The following is a 15520-nucleotide window of genomic DNA, read 5'->3' as shown; positions in this document are numbered from 1 at the left end:
AGGGCTCAAACCTGTGTCCCCTGCATTGGCAGGTGGAGTCTTAACTGCTGCACCACCAGGGAAGCCTGTTTCGTTTCATTTTTTGTTTTTGTTTTTGGTGCAGCCGAAGACTCTTGTTGGTCAGAGGCTCAGTAGTGTTTGGGGGAAGCTATGTGAATGTGTGTACACGCAGATGATAGGTTAATTTTGAGTTCTGTGCTATGCTGACCTCTGAAGTGCTCAATATTCCCTTTCCTTATGAAAGTTAGTCAACATACTGATGCGAGCAATGAGGAACACCAAAACATTTTCTACCTCTTGAAATCATCATCATCTGTCATTATTTGATAATTTTTTATACCTCTTACTAGAGTCTTTCCTCTGTGCTCTCACTTTATATAAAATGACCCCAGAAAATTAAATAATCTAAGGAAATAATAAAAATACAACCAAGTGCTCACCATGTGCTAGTAGGTACTGAAAATACAGAGGTAAGTAAGAATAATCCTGCTCTCAGGTTGTTCTCATTCTAGTGGGACTGGTAGGTGATTAAGTGATCATAATACTCTAGTGAAGTTCTTTGAAAGAGGTAAGGGGAACATAGGACAGAAGCACATAGGTCAAAAAGGCTTTCAGGAGGGGCTGAAATGGTCATTAAAACCTGAGGGAAAATTAGGAGTGTGTGTATGAGGAAAGGAATGAAGTTACAAGTTTAATATTACAGCATTTGAGGTATTCCCCCTATAGTGGTTTGAAGTGAGCTAGAAATACACTGTACCAACTAGAGTTGCATCACTAAACACAGAGCATGGTACACAGCATATGTGAGGTAATTAAATAAGTAAATACTAACACGGTAAATCGAGTTAATAACTTTCAAGCAATCAGAGCAGTCATTATTGACTGGCTGTCAGTGCTAAGAAGTGACTTTCTTCATTACAGCCATTGGCTCTTCACTGTTTATTCAGTTCAACATATATTAAGCACTCACAATGGACCGGGCACTATGCTAGAAGATACCATAAAGAAGACAGACCCTGCCCACAGCAAAGCCACAACCAAGTCAGGGGAAACACATATAAACGTCTATTGCATTATGAAATGAAAGTGCAGTGAGAAAGGAGTTCACACTTTAAACATCTCCCCTCCATTCCAGACACAGTAATCATATGTTTATTTCTAAAAATTATAAATATAGAGCCCAACTTTAAAACAAGGTGGATATCTCCACACAGCAGAAACTGACTGGAAACACTTGGCTATAATCAGGTCTAAAGCCAGAGTGGGACATGTCCAGAGCGGCCTAAGGCCGTCTGCAACTCAACTCGGGCAGGATGAAGAGAACCAAAAGCCACCTACACCTCGTGGTGATTAGAGTCACTACGTAAAAGTCAGTGTTAGGACAGGACTCCCCTGCATCTGAAGAGAGAGAAAAAGAGCTGGACTCAGTGCAGCCCTATGTATGGGTTACCTACAAATCTGTGCACCTCCAACATCAGGACAAAGCCAAGACGGCTTCAGACATGGAACCCGGTCCAAGATGCTGGCTAGCTTAGTGACCAGATACACGACATCCCAATATCACTATGACACAAATCACCAATAGCAGGAAAACCTGATCTTAGGCTGGGGTCACTGGGGAAATAGGTGGAAGAAAACGCAACATCATTACACAAGGAGGAGTGAGCCCAGAAAGGGAGAAAATGTAACAAATTTCTCAAGGTGAGCCAGCAAACTAAAAGTTCAAAGAGAAAAATCTAACCCTAAGAAAAACTGGCCCCTTTCCTCAACACTCCCAATGACAAACCTGCAGAATTTGTGCTTCCCAACCCCGCAACTCTAGACTGTGCTGGCCTAAGCCCTGGGGCCAAGACAAAGAACGTCTCCATCAGAGAGCACAGAAGGGGATCTAGTGTATCTTAAACTAGATCCACAGAATGATCACTTTGAGATTCTCAAGCCGGTGAACCAGCAGGCAAAGAAGAGTGACTACACTGGCAGGAGAAACCCACCCTGATTATCAAGAAGAGTTGCTACTACAAGCTGGGCACCAGGAGGAGTAATCTGGAACTCAGGGGTGCAATGGCTGTCTCTTGGTACTTCCATGTCCAGGGACAGCCACAAACAGGCAGCTGCAGCAAGCACAGACTGACAGGAGACAGGCAACCAAGGGCTCAGCCCCCTCGGCATCACAGCCCAGCTACATACAGTGCTGGGGGAAAGTCAGGGAAGTCTAGACTGGAAGCAGGAGCAGGGAGATGATTATCCAGTTATGGCCTCAGGACAGTCTTCAGCACTGGGGACTGAACTTACTGCACTAACACTCCTGTCCAGGTCTTTCCTTTTAGATTCCAAACAGCTATAGCCTCCAAGAGCCGTGACCGAGTGAACAGTATCAGGCAAGAGGAGGTCTCAGAAGAAGAGCATGCCGTAACAAATCTTCATGGTGTCCCTCACCGCACAGCCTTCGTCCATCCAGATAACAACCCCAGGGGCAATTCTCAACCAGTGGGCAACAGGTTAATAGATAAATTACCCAGCCCTGTGCACAGATAATTTGGAGGTGCACCCCTCAGGGATACCCAGTGGGGTTGAGCTCCAGCTGCCTACAACGTAATTACCACTCAATACGGCATCCCTACATTGGTTGTTCCCCCTTCCACACCTAGCTTCCCCCGTGCCACACTCCTGACTGCTGGGGGTCACCTATGATTAAATTACTTCACCCAAGTCCCTACCTCAAATTCTGCTTTGGGGAAAAAAAAAATCCAAAGGCTCAGGTATACGAGGAGACATGTATAAAGATGGTCTCTGCAGTACCGTTTGAATTACCAAAAATTCAGGACAAATCCAATACCCATCAGTAAGAAAAAAGGTAGGTAAATTATGATGTAAGCTTATGAAGGGACACTCTACAGCAGGTGAAGTTAATGGTCTAGCTCTCTGTGTATAAAAACTGGTAGCACTCGAAAACAGAGCAAAAATTAAAGATGCAAACTGCAGAGTGTACAGCAAAACATACAGTATAACACGTACAAGGGAGGGAGGAATGAGACTGGAAAGTGAAACAAGAGCCCTACCCAGCACTCTCACCTCCGGACATTCACGACCTTCTGTGTGACCCTTAGAACACGCAATAGTAAGGGTATGTCCTTTCCAAGACGATAAAGGCACCCCAGCTCCCATCTCGAGTGGGCTCTCTTGGATCGTTTGCTTTCGAACGAGCCGGCTGCCGAGGCACGAGCAGCCCTGGGGAGGGGTCCACGTGGTGAGGAACTGGAGCTTTCTGCCCAGAGCCACTCGTGTGAGCATGGAACCCCGACCTCCCACCCCAGTGAGGCCTTCGGGAGACCAAAGACCTGGCCCACGGCTTGACTGCAGCCTCGCGCAAGACCCCAAGCCAGATCCACCCAGCTAAGCAGCTCCCAGATTCCGGACCCTAATAAACTGTGTGAAACAATAAATGTCTGTGGCTTCAAGCTGCTAACTTGTGGGGTTATTTGTTCTAATACCGAGGACATTAACAATATCAGTATAATGTTTTGGATTTTGAGAGAACAAAATCTTAACATTTGTTGATTTTGCAAGTGAAATACATGGGTACTTGTTATATTATCTGTTATATCATCCTCCATAAAGGCATTAACATTATTATATATTTGTGGGTTTTGACTTGACAAGTGTTTAAAAATAAGCAAACAAACCAACAAAAACACTAGAGTGAAAGTTAACGGAAAGCTTCAATTTCCTTTTTCCTTAGAGTACACAAGTATGGTTTTCTAAAATGTCAGCTCCTAAAGCACAGTCGCTCCATGCAAAATCATCTCAATTCCTCGCTCATGTCATAATGTAAGTTACTGTCAAGTACTCACTTTTTTATTGAAAATTCTACAACTTTTTAAAATTATTTAATATCGCTAAAATACCTTTCTACCAAGGAATTAAGATTTTGTAATAAATTACTGCCTACATCTTTTGGATCTGAAAAACCAATTTTCTTCCACTGACTTGAGTTATTAAATCTATTCCTTATTCTAAAGTTCCAGAGGCAGTTCCAAAGCCTATAAAAACAAGAACTTGATCATGGAATTGAGATGAAATTAAAAATTTTACAAGCACTATTTTAAAATATGAAAAAAATTCAAGAATTACCACACTTTTCATTTCTTTTCACTCCTGATTCTGACTAGAGCCTGCAATAATAACAGTGGCGTTTGCTGGCATCAACTACGTGCCAGGCACCATTCCAGACTCGACATCCAGCACCCCCTAATACCCACATCAACCCTACAAGGTAGGCATTATTATAATACCCGTTCTACCAGGGTAGAACTGAGGCTCAGAGAAGTTAAAAATATTTGCAGTTCATGCAGCTACCATGTTGCAGTACTTAGATTTGAAACTAGACCTACGCCTTACAAAAGGCTTTTTCCCCTGAAACCCACTGAGTCCAAAAAGATATCAATATTTCATACTGACACATTTCAACAGGGAGACGAAGAAGCTCCCCGAACTCAAATTGTTTAAAAAAAACAATTTCAGTCACTCTGCAAAACAGCCCCTGCATTATTCACAGGTCACAAAGAGCCGAGGCAAATCCCACTCCTACCCCAGACGAAGGAGATCTCAGGTTCCACAGCAGTAGGATGACATCACACTACGGCTACCCCTGCAATGCAAGATTCCAAAAGCACCCTCACACTGCGATCTTCAGTGGGCAATGAGCTGAAATTTCCAGCCACGTTACTTCCCTTATCCTTCCAGGATTACTTCCATCTCTTTCTACATTTGGTTTCAAGCATTTCATGCATTCACACATCAGTCACTTCAGCTCATCTCAGGCTCTGGAAACAGAGAGCACTGTGTGGCATAGATGAAAATGTAAAACAAAGCCCGACTCACTCTAACTGTATGAAGAACATTAGATAAATCTTTCGTTTCTTAGAGCAAATTTTACAATTCACAAACATTGTTTTACCACAAAGTCTGAGATTCAGCTCGAATAAGTTCTTCTGGGGGTGGCAAGGAGAAGGACAATAATTTTACACACAGAAAACTGAGATATAACTTACATACAGTGAATTACACAGATCATTAGTGTTTAACGAGTTGTGTCAAATCCAGGCAACCAACACCCATCTAGATAGAGCACATTTCCTTTACTCCAGAAAATTCCCTCATGCTCCTTCCCAGTCAACCCCCAACCTCCTGTGACAACCATTGTTCATGTCTGTATTGCCAACTAGCGATACAGACAAGATTAGCTTTGCCAATTGTAGAACTTCATAGAATCATACAGTATGTACTGTTTGTCTAGCTTCTTGCATTCAGTATGTTTTGAGATTCGTCCATGTTGTTGTGTACACTGGTGGTTCATTCATTTCAATTACCGGGCAGTTTTAGCCATTCTCCCACTGACGGACATTCGAGTTGGTTCCATGCAGTATTTGGCTATTACCAATAAAGCTGCTATAAACATTCTTTTACAAGCCTTTTGTGAACGTATGTTCTAGAGTAAATACCTAGGGTCATAGGCAAGTGTACGTTTAACTTTATAAAAAACTGCCAAAATGTTTCCCAAAGTGGTTGCACCATTTACACTCCCACCAGCAATGTACGAGAGTTCCAGTTGCTCCTCCACAACCTTGCCAAAATTTGGTGCTGTCAGTCATTCTAATCCTAGCAATTCTAATGAGTATGCAGAGGTATCTCATTATGGTTTTACTTGTTTATAACAGCTTTATTGAGATATAATTAACAAAGCATACAATTCACTCATTTAAACTATATAATTCGATGGATTTTGGTATATTACATTATTAACTTTTTTAATTGTGGTAAAACAAATATGTAACATAAAATTTGCCATTTTGACCATCTTTAAGTGTAGAATTCAGTGGCTTTAATTATATTCATAATGTTGTACAACCATCACCACTAATTCCAAAACTTTTCTAAGACCCCAAACAAACTCTGTAACCTTTAAACAATAACTCCCCCCACCAACGCCTGGTAATCTCTAATCTCCTTTCTGTCTCTATGAATTTGCCAATTCTAAGTACTTCATAGAGGTGGAATCTTACAATATTTGTCCTTTTATGCCTGGCTTCTTTCACTTAGCATGTTTTCAAGGTCCACCCACATTATAGCATGTATCAGGACTTTATTCCTTTTTATGGGCTAAATAATATTCCACTGTAGGTACATACCACATTTTGTTTATCCATTCATCTGCTGATGGACACTTAGGTTGTTTCCATCTCTTGGCTATTGTGAATAATACCTCAATGAACACTGGCATACAAGTATCTGTTTGAGTCCCTGCTTTCAACTCTCTTGAGTACGTACATACCTAAGAGTGGAACTGCTGGGTCATACTCTGTGTTTAGCTTTTTGAGGTGCCACCAAACTGTTTTCCACAGTAGCTGAACCATTTCACATTCCCACCAGCAATATACAAGGGTTCCAAATTCTCCACATCCTCACCAACACTTACTTTCCATTTTTTGGCAACAGCCATCCTAAAAAGCATAGAGTGGTGCCTCACTGTTTTAATATGCATTTTCTTGATGATTAATGACGTTGAGTACTTTATCACATGTTTGCTGGCCATTTATATAATCTTCCTTTGTAAAGCACAGATTTTTATGACCAATTTTTAATTAGATTGTCTTTTTATTATTGAGTTGCAGGAGCACGTTTATATATTCCAAAGCAAGTTCTTTGTCAGATATATGTATTGCAAATATTTTCAGTCTATGGCTTGCCTTTTTCATTTTCTTAATGGTGCCTTTTGATGAGCAGAAGTTTTTTTAATTTTGATAAAGTCTAGCTTGATAATCAGTTTTTTATTGCAAGGTTAATGTTATCTGTGTCCTAGATAAGAAATGTCTGCCTACACACAATATCACAAAGATATTCTCCCATCTTCTAAACATTTTATAGTTTTAGCTTTTATGTTTAGGTCTACAATCCACGTTGAAATATTTTTTGTGAATGGTCCAAGGTATGGGTCAAAGTTCACTTTATTCCAATTAGATATCAAGTTGTTCTACCACCACTATTTGTTGAAATAATTTTTAGATTGACTTTGGTTTAGAGTTCGCAAATATTTTGGAAATGGGCTTAACACGCCTTACACGACATTCAGCATTCAATAAAAGATAGGACCAAATGACTAAACACAAGAAGACAGAAAATGGCAATAGATAGTTATCAGGCACATTCTCTAAAAAAAACTATAATTAATATGCTTAAGAAGGTAAATGACAAAATGAATTTCAACAGAGTAAAATCCATTTAAAAAAAACAAACAGAAATTCTGCAATAACTCAAAACTACAATACCTGAAACTAAGAACACAATAGATGATAGCACATTAGACATAGCAGAAAAGAGGAATAGAGAACTAGAAGGCAAGTTAGCAGAAAAATTTCAAATAACCAAAGCTCAGAGAGAATGGGAAATACATAAAGGAGGCTTTGAGAGATATAAAATACAGTGAAAGGTTTAACATATGTGTAATTACAGTCCTTGAAGGAAAGGAAAGAACAGGAGAGAAGCAGTATTTGAAGAAACACTGGCTGACAATTTCCTAAACTGTTCAAAGACACCCAATTCAAGAAGCATTATCCAAACAGGATAATTACAAAAAAGCCAACCATCTCTGTCCTCATAGGCCTTCATTCTGGAAGGAGACAGAGAACAAATAAGAAACTACTATTAATAATTACATAGTAAATATGTTAGAATCTAACACGTTCTTTCTTTAAAAAAGGGAAAATAGTTTATAAGGTAAAGGGGTCCCAAAGTATGGAGGGAAGTATCTGCACTATTATATAGGATATACAAGGCCATGAAGGAAGTAATCAGAAAAATAATTTTGACTAAACATAGGTTAACAAGAAAAAAGTAGCCACACTGAGAGAAGCTTAAAAAAATTATTATCTACATGAACATGGAAGAAAAAAGACTATGCACGCACCATGAGTAATCACTTACACAAACAGCGGCAATTTGTTAAGCACCTACAATTATCAGACTGTATGCTAGATGCTAGGGATACAGGGAGTGTGATACACTTTATTCAAGAAGCTTATCGGATGGAAGAGCAATGAGGTATCAGTTTAAGCATGAGAAGAATTTACAGAAAGCAGTATCCAAATGTTACACTGTTTCATGAATACTCAAGAACCAGAACATAATCTTCCCTACAGAAAAAAACAGAGTAGCATTACTCAACAGAGCTTACTGTGGTGATGGAACAATTCTGTATCTGCACGGTCCAATAAGGTTAACCACCAGCCACCCGTGACTGCCTACCGAGTACGTCAAATGTGGCTGGTACAAGGAATGGAATTACTAATTCTACTTAATGCTAATTAATTTAATAGCCACATGTCACGAGTGGCTGCACAGACAGTGGTGGTATAGAGTATGCCAACCAATCTCACTTGGTTCTACACTTTAATAGAGGAGTCTGCATACGTCATAAAGATAAATGATGAAGAAATACATCATAAGGGTAACTAAAGGGCTGGAAAATAAAACCTCCAGGAGAAGGCTGAAAACAGAATTCTTAATGTATTTACATCTTACTCTGTTCCAGAAAGAATCTAGCATGACTTGTAAAGACTCGGAGCACAGCCAAGAAAAATCACTTGTTAAATGTTAAAAATGCAGATGCGTACATTAAAAAGGTATAAAACAAATTTAAAACAACTAATAAAAAGAACCACCTTCCACAAGGAAGAAATAACTGAATAGCCTCTTGGTACTGATATTTTATGACCATAAGCAATTTTTTTTTTACAGATTTTAGTGGTTAAGACACTATTCAAGGAGTGGGTTATAGAACATGGATTTAATCCAGAGGACGAAAATTTTAGCTTGGTATACTGATGATCTATATACCAATACATATAACAAATTACCCCCAAACTGAGCAGTTTAAAACAAACCCATTTATGGTCTCACACAGGTCAGAGTCTCTCGTGAGCTTGCACACATGGCTGTGGGCTTGACCGGGACTGAGAGGATCCACTTCCCGGATGGTCATCACATGGCTGCTGGCAGGAGGCCTCAGTTCCTCACCACACAGATCTCTCTACTTGGACGCTTGAGTGTCCTCACAACATGGCAGCTGGCTTTGTCAGAGTGAGTGATCCAAGAGAGAAAGCAAAGGGGAAGCTGCACGGACTTCTGTGTCTCAGAAGTCACACACTGTCATTTCCCCCAGGTCTATCATTTACAAATAAGCACTAAGTTCAGCCCACACTCAAGGGAGGAGGAATTCTTTTGTTCCATCAATTACTTTCTTACTTTCCTCAGTATGTTTTTGCTTTGGCCGGTGTTTTTCTATTTGCTACTCTGAGGCCTTATTTTGCTTCACTTTACATCCCATCCAACTCCTAACACCTTGGTCCATCCTCCTTCTCGGTCCATTGACATTGGATGGATCCTCTCAGAGCAGCTGGACTCTGGAAACCCCCTGAGTTTCTGTGAGGGTGATTTGCCCAAAGACACACAAAGAAGTAGTGGCAGAATCAGGACCAGAAGCCGGATCTCACAAACTCTCATCAAGGGCTCTCTGCCCCACCACACAACTATATGCCTCCCTATCCCAAGACCTGCACATCAGTTCACCTTTCCTGGTCTTCAAACTCCGCCTGGAATTAGGACAAACTTCCTGCCAGCCCCAGGAAAAACTCAAATCAAATATGGGACACATCTTCACTTCCTCATTCTTCCCCAACCATTCAATTGGTCCCTGAGTCTTATCTATTCAATCTTGTAAATATTTTTCAATATTTATCCTACCCACCCCATAGATAACATCCTAAATTCAGGCACTTTTCTCTTTCACTTGGGCTTCTGCATCTTCTTAAAAGTCCCCTGCCTCTACCCTCACCCTAATGTATCCCCAACAGTGGCAGTCAGAGATCTTTCTAATATACAGATCTTGCCATGCCATGCCCTTGAAAGAACCTTCAACGGTTCCCCTCTCAAGGGACAAAGTCAAGAAAGGTCTTGTAAACTGGCTCGGGGTCTCGGATTTTATCCTCCAGGTTATAGTGTCCTGATGTTTGACCATCTCCTCTGTACCATACACCTTACCTATGTTATTTCATTTAGACCACTCAGAAACTATGCAAAATCAGCACACAGTCCCTTTGCACATACTGTTCTTTCTAATTAGCCCTCTCATCTGTAAGCCACGAAGCCAAAGTAATCTAAAACCTTTCCTGGCCCACCAATCTACCCATGAGGTCCGCAGTTCCCCCTGTGCCACTACCTCTTCTTGTCTAGACCCCCCATTACAATCTGTTTACACAGCAATTACTCCAACATGCTTAAAAAAAGGGGGGTATCACATTCATCTCTGCACCTTCAGCCTCTAGAAAAGAACCTGTTTCAGAGTAGGTGCTTAATAAAGGTAGATAACTGATTACTGACTAAAAGGAGGGTCCTCATGGTATAGATATGTTCAAGCAGTAACTCATTCAACACATCTCCCAGAGTGTCATATCAATTAACCTATTTCCCCCAAATCCCAAGGAGCAGTGCCCTGGGCTCTTAGCACTCTTCCAATTGCTCAACACTTCTTATTGTGATTTAAGGCAGTAGAAGTGCTCAGATCAAAAGGACCTCTAGGACTTCTATGCTCCCTCTACTCTTTGCTATCTGCTGGTTCCCCAGAACAGGACTTTCCAGGAGAAGACTTTTTATTTTTCAACTTCATCACCTAACACAAAACCTGGCACATGGGGGACCATCCATAAATGCGTTAAAGGATAATATCAGCTAGCAGTTACTTAGTACTATGTGTCAGGTATGTGCTAAGGATTTAATATGCATTATCTCATTTAATCCTGACAAACAATGTCCCCAGAAAGGTACTGTCCAACATTATTCCTATTAAACAGACGTGGAAACTGAGGCCCAGAAAAGACTAGAACAAAATCAAACAGGCACTGACTGAGGGCATCACATACTTTATATTTTCACATGCTTTATTTCATTTATTCCTCTGTACAATTCAGAAATGAAGTCATGTATTATATTCCCATTTTTACGCAAGAAATCTTAAGGCTTGGAAATACTGCACAATAACGCACGCACAGCTTGTAGGGCCAGGAACCAAATCCAGGTCTGTCAGGCTCCTGGGCACCTTTGACAATGGCCATCTGGCCCTTCAATGCCAGAGTAAGGATTGAAGTGGCCTCTCCACAAAGCGCGGCCACCACTGGGGATGCAAAGCCTGAGCTGACAGGCCGAATGGAGTGACGCCACCTCCCACCTTACACATCTGTAACGTGTCTCTCCCCCACCAGCACGTATGCTGACTCCGGCGTCCTGTGGGTCTGTTCCCATTACAGGAGCGCCATCAACGCGACTCAACTAACCAAACAGGCAGCAAGCGGCCAAAGCCTCACTTGGCTCGGTCCCCCTTCCTGCACCCCGGCTTCACACCTGTACTGACGGGCGGGGAGCTGGTGTCAGCCCCCCGGGGCACCTCGGGGACCGGGCGCGGGAGGACGCGGGCCTGGCATCGGCGGCCCGGGGCCCCTCGGGCGCATCGCGGAGGCCGCCACGCCGCGGACGTCCCGGGAGGAGGGGGCGGCCCGCTCCCCAGAGGCCGCGCCCCCGCCCCGCTCCCGCAGCCCGGGCCGTTACCGATTCCGCTGCTCTTTGAAGAGCGCCGTCAGCGCACGGAGAGCCTCCAGGTCCTGGATGGGCGCGGGCACCATGACGCCGGACAGCCTGCCGGGCGGCGGCCTGGGCGCCGCCATCTTGCCGCTCGCAGCTCGGGCCGAGCTGGCGACGACGAGGAGCAGCAGGAGGAGGAGCAGGAGGGAAGGCAGAAGGGGGAGGAGCGCGCCCGCAGCCTCCTGACGCCGCCGCCGCCGCCGCCGCCTCTGCGCCGCTGTAGCCCGTGGCCGGGCTGGGAGAGCGCGAGAGCACGCGCCCCGCCTCGCCTCGGGCTGGAGGACGCAACGGCTCGGTTAGGGGAGGGGGCGCGGACGGAAGTCCCGCCTGTAGGGAGGGGGCGCCGGCCGGAAGTTCGGCCTGTGGGGAGGGGGCGCGGGCGGAAGTTGTGTTTGAGGGGGCGGGGAAGGCAGGAGGGTGGAGGATCCCAGAGAAGTCTGGATGGGGCACTGGGACATCCTGAGGGGGGGAGGTGCGGGCAGAGGGGGTCTCCCCGGGAGGGGTATGAGGAAGGGTGGGGAGTCCTGCAGAGGCTCCCCCGGCGGAAAAGGCTGAAGACCTGGATCCTGCGGTTGGGTGGGTTGACCAGTGCCCACACCGACCCACCCGGAACTGGAGCAGTCTGTCTCCAGCTTGCAAGTCTCAGACCCTGGAAGCTCACTTCCCAATTCGTACTGATCATTTACTGACGATAACAGTTCATTTACCAGGCCTGCTTGGGATGAGAATACGTCGTTCCACCTCATCGAGGGCTTTATATACAATTAGATGTCAAGGAGCTAAATTCTACATAGGTAGGGTAAGAATTGTGTTTTTCTAAGGGAAATGAGTATATTTTATAGGAATCAGACAAGGCTTCTCTGGGGTGTTGGTAACTCATATGTTTTCTTTCCACCACGCTTTATCATATCATGTATATGTCCTTTCACCCATGCTAGGTGCTGGACAAACGGTGGTCCCTCGGTATCTGTGTGGGATTGGTCCGGGATCTCCCATGGACACCAAAATCCGTGGATGCTCAAGCCCAAAGCCCATAGTTGGCCCTCTGTATCCACGGATGTAGAACTCATGGATACAGAGGGACGCCTGTGTAAATATCAATAAGAGACGATCCCAACCCTGAAGAAACTCAAAGACTATTGAGAGAGAGACATGCAAACATAATTGAATACAGTTGATTACTACTATGACAGAGGACTACACAAATTGCTATGGAACCATTTAAAATATGTAAATAGTACCCGCTACATTTTTACTGGAAGAGTAAGTGTGTGTTTATAACGTAGCACTTTTGATGTTCTTTGCTAAATAAAATTTAAAGACCCAGTAAACACCACCAGAGTATGCAGGAGAGCTGAAACATGAACAAGCAAGTCACCTGATATTGTAATTCAGCCTTACCCATTTAACTGACTACATATTCATTCATTCCACAAGTATTTCTATGTACCTACTATGTGCCAGGCATTAGATCACCTGGCAGTGCTCAAGACCATTCAAAATGTTTAACGATCCTTAAACTAGCAGGGCAAAATCTCCCAATTTTCCCCTGAAGAACAGGGAATAGGAAAACATACTGTCACCAATCAAGACCTTACCCCTTGGACTTCCCTGGTGGCACCGTGGTTAAGAATCCGCCTGCCAACGCAAGGAACAAGGGTTCGAGCCCTGGCCCAGGAAGATGCCACATGCTGCGGAGCAACTAAGCCCGTGCACCACAACTACTGAGCCCGCGTGCCACAACTACTGAAGCCTGCACACCTAGAACCCGTGCTCCGCAACAAGAGAAGCCACAATAATGAGAAGCCCACGCACCGCAATGAAGAGTAGCCCCCGCTCACTGCAACTAGAGAAAGCCCACGCACAGCAACGAAGACCCAACACAGCCAAAAATTAATTAATTAAGGAAAAAAACCTTACGCCTTAGTTTTCTATCCTTAATTGTAAAACAAAAGTAACTACTCTGATTCTTCCAGAAAACATGTCCCATAATATTCAAATTCATTACCTGGAATATTGCAGTATGAACTGACTGCTCTCTTTGCTTCTTCTCTTGCCTCCCTACATTCTAGATCCTTTAAAAATATTATAAGTCAACATTTCACTTTGCTCAAAACCCTCTAAAGGATTTCCATTTCACTCAGAACAAGAACCAAAGTTCTTCCAATGGAAGAGTCCCTAAATAGGGCACGTCCTTCGTCCTCCCCCGACTCTGATCACATCTACTAGCCTCTTCCTCATCCATTGAGCTTCAGCCACCCTGCCCTCCTTGTACCCCACCTGGGGATGTACCCTCCTGCCTCAGGATTTTGCACATGCTGTTCCTTTTGCATGGAACACCTTCAATGCTCTCCCAGCAGATACTTGTGTGGTTTACTTCCTTCATCTGCTCAAAGGACCTCTTAATGGGTTTCCCTTATCAGTCTTTAAAACTGTAACACACCACCCAAATTCCTGGTCCTCAGGACTTTTTCTCCATAGCCCTTAACAGTTTCTATATCATATCGTTTACTTACCTATTTATTTATCGTTACTTTATTTTGTGAACTGCCAGAACGTTTAAGCTCCATGAGGACAAAGATTGTTGTCCTTTTTTTTTTTTTTAACTTTTGTATCTCCAGTATCTAGAAAAGGGCCGGCTATGTGGTAATTGCTTAGTAAATGTCAATTAAGTTAATGAACAAAAGATATTTTTAAAATATATTTTCAGAAAGGAGAAAGGAAATAACATGCCTCCAGAGGAAGGTCAACAATTCAAAAAGTACAGGAAAGAGGAAGGATGCAAGAGAGGAAGAAAAAATTTATAAAGAAGATTAAAAGAGAAATAGAGACATTAACAGGACAGACTAGAAGTATGGGTGAGTATAAGAAACAAAAGGATATTAAATTGGCCAAACAGTGGGGTGTTATTGACTGCCTGGAATTGACTAGAGGATTTCAACCCTGGCTGAATTGACAGAACTAAGTTAATATGTCACTTGGGCTAAATGGCATTTTTTAAATGGTACATAATCATGACTTAGGATGAGCGGCCGCCACGTAGAAGTACGTGAGTTAAACTTCAGATGAAATTTGTGATATGTTCTTGTATTCAGCCCACTGCAGAAGAGTTGCATCAGCAATGATTCAATAATCAAGAAGTGAAAATAAGTAAATAAAAAAGAAAGGAAAAAGAAATGGGGGAAAAAGAAAAGCAAGGGAGAAAGTAGGTGAGGTGCAAGGCAAAAAGATTCGGACCAAAGTGCGTATGGTTTTGGCGATGAAAGTGAATGCTGGTAAAGGGAACAAAAGATGAGCCATGGGGGAGAGAAACATTCTTGCTTGTGTTGGCTACTCTCTCTGAAACCTTGTCCTTACCATCTCTGCCTATGATTCTCTCACTAGAAAGCTTATGCCATATATCAGCCCCTCCACTGAAACATCATGTTTGTTAGATGCCGGAGTCAGCCCACAACTCTCTTTGGCACTAACTTTGCAGAGTCAGCCTTCTACTGTAGTCGTGTTTATGTACTGTCTTTCGAATCTGAGATTCCTCAAGGCAGGGACTTTATCTTCTTCATCCTGTTCAGGACCAAGTTCAATGCCTTGTGCTTAGAAGCAATGCTATAAATATTCGCGGAACTGAAATCTTTAGAGATCAAAGGAAAAAATAACAGAATAGTGTACTTGTTAAGAGCAGGGATCAGCAAACCACAGCCTGCAAGCCAAATCTTTCCCACTATCTATTTTCTTAAATGTTATTGGAAACTGTCACACTCATTCGTTTACACATTGCCTATGGCCTCTCTGATGCTACAGTGCAGAGTTGAGTAGTCGTGACAGAGACTGTAGG

General features: G+C 43.0%; 1 protein-coding gene across 2 annotated transcripts in view; it reads right to left on the bottom strand.

Annotated features, from left to right (window-relative positions):
- ATXN10 (ataxin 10) overlaps window positions 1–11957 on the bottom strand; it is a 154543-nt gene extending 142586 nt beyond the window's left edge. The window contains exon 1 of one of the 2 annotated variants that reach the window (XM_027107964.1): window positions 11656–11957. In XM_027107964.1, the coding sequence (XP_026963765.1) occupies window positions 11656–11771 (116 nt within the window). In that variant the 5' untranslated portion in view covers window positions 11772–11957. The remainder of the gene's footprint in view (window positions 1–11655) is intronic. The other variant, XM_027107963.1, reaches the window with a different exon arrangement.
- Between the last annotated feature and the right edge of the window lie 3563 nt (window positions 11958–15520).

The sequence above is a fragment of the Aethalodelphis obliquidens genome, unplaced genomic scaffold (genome assembly GCF_003676395.1).
Source record: "Aethalodelphis obliquidens isolate GAN/ISIS:26980383/991018 unplaced genomic scaffold, ASM367639v1 scaffold8, whole genome shotgun sequence".
Lineage (NCBI taxonomy): Eukaryota > Metazoa > Chordata > Mammalia > Artiodactyla > Delphinidae > Aethalodelphis > Aethalodelphis obliquidens.
Note: the sequence above shows the minus strand (reverse complement) of the source record. Positions and strands in the feature narration are given on the sequence as shown.